Source organism: Solanum dulcamara, chromosome 7 (genome assembly GCF_947179165.1).
Source record: "Solanum dulcamara chromosome 7, daSolDulc1.2, whole genome shotgun sequence".
Taxonomy (NCBI): Eukaryota; Viridiplantae; Streptophyta; class Magnoliopsida; order Solanales; family Solanaceae; genus Solanum; species Solanum dulcamara.
Window position 1 is genome coordinate 59,998,032 of NC_077243.1, and position 7,914 is coordinate 60,005,945.

Genomic DNA, 7,914 nt, shown 5'->3' on the forward strand with positions numbered 1-7,914 from the left:
CTAGAATTCGAGAAAGAAATAGAAGAATAGAACGCGGATACAAGGAGCATGATCCTTCTTTATTAAATACCTAGATTTTTTGTATCTAGGATAGAGATATATCTACTTTTCCTTTTGTATCTAGAATAGAGATATATCTAGCTTACCTTTTGTATCTAGGATAGAGATATATCTAGTTTATCATGCTTGATTACGAAACAAGATGATAGTTTAATGCTACATAATTAGTCCAATATTATAATGAACTTGAAGGTTGTTTTTGAAATATTTTGCAAAAATGACCATTTTACCCCTCTCGATAGTTGTCTCGAGTCATTTCTAATCTTTGTTGGGGGTTTGTTTTGGGAAATTCTTTGAAAAGATGAGTTTTTGGAAGTTTTTGAGTTTTAAAGGCTTTTTTTTTGAGGGAACAGACCCTACACGAGGCTCCCACCTCTCGTGCATAGTCAGGGGTTGAGCATCACCCCCAAGCCTTAACATAAAATAAAATAGAAAAATACAAGGAGGGGGACATAAACCTTACCTCCGATCCTATGTTGGTTCATAAGTCGGCTAACCTATTAAGGTCGGCTAACTCATCCCCGTAGCAAAAGGAGCTATCTATAACTAGAAAGCAGTAAACCTATGAGAGGACTCCTCCCAATACAAGTCGACTAAGAAAGCATAAATGAGGGAGACTCTCCCCTTCCATGAAAAGACAAGAAAGTAACCTACACTAGTCCTATTCAACTATGCTACGTACCATACATAGCTAAATTGAAGAAGAACAAGTATATGAACCTTCTATCTTGCATGGGGTGAAGAAGCTTTTTTCATCTTTGCCCTTTTTTGTCTTGTCGTACCAAGTAAGTCCAAGGGAAGTATGCAACAGCATCGCAATCATGATTATCAGCTAAGGAGGATGAAACTAGAATTTTGCAGCTTCTGATGTTCTAGCAGCCTTGGATATTGGAGGGTTCTTGTGTGCCTGCATAGAATCCAGGAGGGCTGTTGCAGGTATTGTATCATGGTATCTGTTGGCTGCATCTACAAGTGTAACCATGCACTTTGTAATCCCTGCATCTGCAAAGAAAAACAACCCTTTTGCCATTGCTGTTGCTGCAGCTGTAGCCCATCTGTTGCAGGTCTGTCTTGATGTTGCTTTATGTTCTAGTGAGTGGTTGTATGCTGAAGTACTTGTTCTTTGGGATTGTAGTTGTGTATTGTACCTGCACAAGTAAAAGAACAAGAAGAAAAATACCTCCAATACTTCTGCACAGCAAACACTGTGCTGTGGTTCTGCAGGTCCATTGTGGACTTGTAGTTTGTCCTTGTGTGCTGCATGTTGTTGGAGTTTTTGTGTGTTGTGGCTTGTAAACATGTCCCCAACTGTAACATGCTTTAATGTATCTCCAGATACCTGCAAATGCATAGAGACAAGCAAACAAGACCAAAAACAAATAGACACCAACCTCCTCATTATGCTTACGTCGGTTAACTTGTTTAAGGTCGCTCGACTAACGTTTCCAATTATCCATTTGAGGTGGAACTTCTTGATCCTTGTAGTTACTGTATTTTCTGTGTTCTTGCAACATTTGGAAGCCTTTTAGACAAGCTGGAATCTCCAAGTAGTGAATTGCTCCATTTGAAGACTTAAGTCGGCTAACTTTTTCAAGGTCGCTCGACTAACGTCTCTAATTATCTGTTTGGGATGAAACTTCTTGGGATTTGTAATTACAGTATTTTCTATGTTCAGGCAACATTTGGAGGCCTTTTGGACAAGCTGGAAGCTCCAAGTAGTGAAGTGCTTCATTTGGAGAGTTAAGTCGGCTAACTTTTTCAAAGTCGCTCGACTAACGTCTCCAATTATCCGTTTGAGGTAAAACTTCTTGGGCTTTGCAAATACTGTATTTTCTGTGTTCTTGCAACATTTGGAGGCCTTTTGGACAAGCTGGAAGCTCCAAGTAGTGAAGTGTTCCATTTGGAGACTTAATTCGGCTAACCTTTTCAAGGTCGCTCGACTAACGTCTCCAAATTTCCGTTTGAGCTAAAACTTCTTAGGCTTTGCAACTACTGTATTTTCTGTATTCCTGCCTAGTTTGGAGTCAATTTGATGTTGCATGATGCTTTTGTTGGGGGCTGCAGCTGTGGCCTGTGCTGGAATTTTGATGGCTGTTGCTGCAGCTGTAGTCCATCTGTTGCAGGTATGTCTTGATGTTGCTTTATGTTCTAATGATTTGTTGTATGCTGAAGAACTTCTTCTTGGAGGTTGCAGTTGTATATTGTACCTGCATAAGTAAAAGAACAAGAAAAATTCTGCACAGCAAAAACTGTGCTGTAGTTTCTCCTTGTATGCTGCAATTTGTTGGAATTCCAAGCACAATTGCTGACACTCCAGCACCAGCCCCTTGATGTAAGTTCCGGTTGTATGGAGAAATTCCACAAGCTGCAAGCTCCAAATGGTGAAGTGCTCCATCCTGCCACTGCTGTAATATGCAGCACACATAGCTGGCCCTCCAACTGTGGATTGATATGTTGCATGTGTACAAGTTCCTGCACAGTCAAAAAGTATAAGGAAAGGAAAGAAAAAGAAAAAGGCTACTCTAATCCTAGGTAGGTAAGATGCAGGGGAGACTCTCCCCTTTACAATGGTCCTAACTGTAGAACCTTCAAAGTGGTTATCACTAGTCATATTGATATCCAATTTGAAGAGTAAGTTAGAACATTGAAGATAAAAATAGTTCAAGAAGGTTGTTTGATCCTTTTTAATCTTTTTCTCCTGAAGCTTGCCATCCCTATCTTGTCCAGCTTGATGTAGCCCTTGGTTTCTTGTGGAAGTTGTTGCATATTATAGAATTGTTGAGTATTGTCAAGCTTATGGCTGTGCTTAGAAAGAGTATCTGCAACAAAATTGGCTTCTCTAAATACATGTTTGCAATGAAAGTAGTCTAGTAACTGGACTAAATTCTGAAGTTCTTCCATGTATTTGTGTATGCTCCATGAAGGCTTGATATCTTGCTTCAACCACATAGTCAAAAGTTTTGAGTCCACCTCCAGTACCACTCTACTATAACCATGTTGAAGACACCAAAGGATGCCCATAGTAGCTGCCTGTACCTCAGCTTGATTGTTGGTTCCATGTCCTAATGGAGTTGCAAATGCATATATCAAGTTACCCTTGTGGTCTCTCAATATTCCCCCTGCTCCAATCTTCCCAGGGTTGTCCAATGCACTCCCATCAGTATTCAACTTTACTATTGAAGGTGGAGGTCTGATCCACACAACTTTGATCACTTTAGTGTCATGTTGGCAATTTTCTACCATCAGAACCAGATCATTCCAACTCTTAGGCCACTTAATGTAAGGATAGACAGTGCTTATCAGCATGTACAGGTCCTTAGTAATGGAGAACTTAACTCTAGTAGAACTAGATTTCTTTTCTCCATATTTGCTTGCACATCTATTCTTCCATATATGCCAGCAAACAAAAATAGGAGTTGCCTGCAACATGAGCTTATGGACTGCATTATTGGGCTTAGAAGTCCACCACTTCATCAGGATGTTTCTCAGAGGCCAGTTGTCTTGCAGGATTCCCCAAGATCTGGAAAATTGCTGCCAAATATGTTTTGCTAAATTTCCAGAGGCAAATATATGGTCAACAGTATCCAATCCAGGCCTGTAGCAACAAGAGCATTCTGCTGGTTCAGCTCCAAATTGAACTAGTTTTTCATTGGTTGGAAGTTTCAATTTGAGTGCTCTCCATAGTAAAAAGGACACCTTGAAAGGGATGTTAGTGTGCCAAGTGCAACTATCAGTCAAGCTCTTACATTTGTGCTTTCTAACTTATTCCTAAGCAGATTTGGAAGTGAAATTACCATGAGATGTTAGTTTCCAGCATGCTTTATCAGCTATGTTGGGATGATAATATACCTTAGTGTTAAGGATCTGAAACACAAGCTGAGGAGGGGCATATTTTCTGATTTTCTGCACATTCCATTCCCCATTCATAAGGTATTCAGAGACTGTAGTATTATTGAGCCTAGGTAGATAGTTATTGTGATAAGCAAGGGGTCCAATACCCATCCAATCATCCCACCAAAAGCTGCATGTACCTGAATTGATATGCCAATGTATATGAGGCTCAATATTAATTTTATTTGCCATCATATGCTTCCACATAAGAGATTGACCTGTGTTCCATTTTTTTATCACCGGATGTGCTCTTTGGCAATACTTAGCCTTTAAGAATTCTCCCCATAAAGTCTTCTTGGATCTAAAAGTCCACCACTGTTTGTATTATAAGGCCAGACACACATCTTGTATGTTTTTCATACCAATACCCCCTTCCTCCACAGGGTAGCTGAGTGTCTCCCAAGAAGCCCAGTGGTACTTCCTCTTTTCTTTATCCCATCCCCAGAAAAAATCTGCCATAAGGACTTTAATTTGTTTGAGGGTAGTGACTGTAGGGATGATTGCTGAAAGCAGGTGAATTGGAAGTAATTGCAACACTGATTGGACAAGAGTAGCTCTTCCCCCATAGCTCAATATTTTGGCCTGCCATCCTCTAATCCTGGAGATCACTTTGGATACCATACTAGTAAAGTAAATGATCCTTTGACGCCCAATATATAAGGGACATCCTAAATATGTAATAGGGCCATGAGTTGATTTGAAACCAGTGATAGAAGTGACCCTCTCATTAGTAGCTGGATCAGTATTCAAAGGGATCATACATTGACTCTTGTCTTTGTTAACAAGCTGTCCTGATGTATGTTCATACAACTGCAGAGTCTTCATGATCAACTTGAGAGAATACTTAGAGGTTGAGGTGAAAATAATTACATCATCAGCAAAGCTCAAGTGATTAATTAGAGGACCCTTCTTTTCCATGTGAAAACCTTTGTACAAATAGTGTTGATGAAGGTTGTTGAGAAGTCTTGATAGCACCTCAGCACCTAAAATAAATAGGGCTGGAGACAAAGGATCTCCCTGTTTGAGGCCTCTTGTAGAATGAAAGAAACCATGCCTACCTCCATTCACAATAACTGAGTACCAGTTGTTAGCCATTAACCTCCAAACCATGTCAATGAATACTTCTCCAAAACCCATTCTTCTCATCACTAGACATATAAATGACCAAGACACCCTGTCATAGGCTTTGGCCATGTCTAACTTGATAACAACATTGTCTCCAATCTTTGGTTGTTTTATTCCATGAATGATCTCTTGTGCTAACATAATATTCTCAGAGATGCTTCTTCCCTTTACAAAACCAGATTGATTTTCAGAGATTACTTGAGGGAGAATTGGGGCTATTCTGAGGCAAAGGACCTTAGAAATGACTTTATTGGTGAAGTTGCTGAGTGATATAGGCCTGAAATCAGATAGTTTATTAGGATGTTCTACTTTTGGGAGTAGAACCAAACAGGCATGTGTGATGAACTTGGGAATAGACTGTCCACAACAAAAGTACTTCACTAAGTTTAACAAGTCTTCACTAATAATATCCCAGCAGGTATGGAAGAATTTGCCATTAAATCCATCAGGACCTGCTGCAGACACATCACTAAGAGAAAATACAGCAGCTTTCAACTACTCCTTGGTAGGCATAGCATTAAGAATCTGATTTTGCTGATCTGTGATGGAACAGGGAATGCATTTTAGGATATCTTCATTGATCAAATCCTCTTTTCCAGTAAAGATCTTCTCAAAGTAATCACAGGCAGCAGTTGCTATGTTCTGATCACCTTGAAAAGTGTTTCCTTGGTCATCAGTGATTTTATGAATGAGTAACCTCCTCCTTCTTCCTCTGATGATAGCATGAAAGTATTTGGAGTTGGCATCTCCATCCTTAAACTACTGAATCCGAGTTTTTTGTTTAAGGATAGAATGCTCAATCTTCAAATATCTAATGTACTCTGCATTCACTTGATGAAGCTTGTTTCTATTTTCCTCAGAATTATCAAGGATGATATCTTCTTCTGCCTGCTGTACTTTCTCTTCAAACTCTTTAACTGTGGTATATATGTCTCCATATTGTTGTCTTGACCACTTGTTAAGAGTGTTAGCTACCCTCTTAAGCTTCTGGTGGAAAATTCTCATAGGATTTCCTTCCATATGCCTATCCCAATAGGTTTTAACAGTATCCAGGAAAGTATCATTCTCTGTCCAGCAGTGAAGAAACTTGAAGTATTTGATGGGATTACTATGATCATCTTGACATTCAACTAAAAGAGGACAGTGATCTGAACCTATAGAGGCTAGATGAGTCACAATAGTCATAGGCATTATCTCTAACCACCTATCATTCACCATGGCCCTGTCCAACCTCTTCCATATTCTAGCATCATTGTCCCTGTTGTTGCACCAGGTGAAGCTTTGGCCATGAAAACCCAAGTCCGTGAGGCCACATGCTTCAATGACACTTATGAATTCAAGGCTTTTGTTCATATTGTAAGGCAGACCTCCAAGCTTTTCCTCCACTTCAGTGATTACATTAAAGTCTCCAACAATACACCAAGGCTTATCTATATCAGCCACCTGCAGCATTTTTTCCCAAAGACTTCTTCTCAAGTAATCTTTACACTTGGCATAGACAAATGTAATAGTGTGAGAATTGGGGCTAGACACATGTTTAATATCACAAGTGACCTGTTGTTCATCCTGGTCTCTAATGTGACAGTCCACATCCTGATTCCAGAATAGCCAAATCTTGTTATTAGGATTATGATAGGCATTATTCATTCTAAGCTGATTTTTGTATTGGTTGATCTGTGATTGATGAGCAAATGGTTCAAGAATTGCCAACATAGAGAGACTATGATAATCCTTGAGTTTTTGGAGTCTATCCAAAGCACCTTGAGTATCAATACTCCTTGCATTCCAGCATATTGTATTCATCATCAAGGTTTCATGGATTTGGACCTTGTTTTGATGCCACTCTTACAAGTAGCATTATCTGAACTGGTGGAGATGTCTTGTTTCTTTTTCTTCTTGTTCTGATCTTGCTGACCCCTGGGTGATAGACCCTTCTCCTCAGTGACCTGCAACACCTCCTCCTATATTGTAGTATTTGTGATATCCTCCAATGCTCTAAAGGGAGAGGCACTAGTTTCCTCATCTTGAGATTGTTCCCTTTGGTCCAAATCCTCTTCATCTTCAGATTGAATAGGTCTGTATTCATCCTCATTGTCATGTGATATGGCTTTCTTATCAAGAACACACACTTCAGTAGAACTGGATTGAATTTGAAGAGGTGTCACATGAATCCCTGCTTGTTCATCAACTAACACATAGTTCACTCTGTGTTGTGTTTTTCCAGATAGAGATTTTTTTTGTTTCTGAGCTAACTTTTTCTTCATTGCATCCATCTTCTTCTTACTCAGAGATAGAGTATATTTATTATTCAGGAGCTTAGTAACTGCACCCATATTTCCTTCACATCTATTTGGAGATTCTGCACCTTCCTTATCCATTTCAGTGAGCTGTAACCTGTCTTCTGGAACTTGTTGAATATCATCTTGTTGCCAATGCATAGAGTACCTTATTTCTGCTAGAAGAGTGTTGACAGGGGTTCTAGGATCTTTTCTATGTTCAGCCAAATTTTCCTTCCCCTTGGTTTCCCCTTCCTGCAGATTAGTGGCTTTCTCCTGTATTCCCCCATCCTCACCTCCACAGACTTCATCAGCCACAACAGTAATACCATTTAAGACATTAAAGTAATTAGGGGAGCCATGGGGGTGTGGGAGCATTGAGTCAATACCTGGGATTTTTCCATAGGCATTGTTGCATTCCACATTGTTCACAGCAGTACTTGGTGTACAAATAGCTGTAATATTTTGCTCTTTTTGTTTGTCTGCAGGTGTGCTACTTCCAGTACCATGTAGAACCTGCTGTATAGGCTTATGGGGGATGGGATCTAATGTTGTATGGGGA

General features: G+C 39.7%; 1 protein-coding gene across 1 annotated transcript; it reads right to left on the reverse strand.

Annotated features, from left to right (window-relative positions):
- Nucleotides 1–2,026: 2,026 nt before the first annotated feature.
- Nucleotides 2,027–4,776, reverse strand: LOC129894767 (uncharacterized). Its single transcript, XM_055970415.1, has 5 exons — nt 4,314–4,776; nt 3,910–4,091; nt 2,770–3,756; nt 2,268–2,532; nt 2,027–2,163 (listed from the first exon to the last, which is right to left on the reverse strand). Exons 1-5 carry the CDS (start codon nt 4,774–4,776, stop codon nt 2,027–2,029), a joined length of 2,034 nt encoding a protein of 677 aa, XP_055826390.1.
- Nucleotides 4,777–7,914: the final 3,138 nt, after the last annotated feature.

Coding starts and splice junctions, on each gene's coding strand:
- LOC129894767 (XM_055970415.1), bottom strand. CDS start 4,776: ATGAAGACTCTGCAGTTGTATGAACATACATCAGGACAGCTTGTTAAC. Junction 3,757..3,909: donor TTCAGATCCTTAACACTAAG/GTATATTATCAT, acceptor ATCCCTTTCAAG/GTGTCCTTTTTACTATGGAG. Junction 2,164..2,267: donor TTGTTCTTTTACTTATGCAG/GTACAATATACA, acceptor GATGGACTACAG/CTGCAGCAACAGCCATCAAA.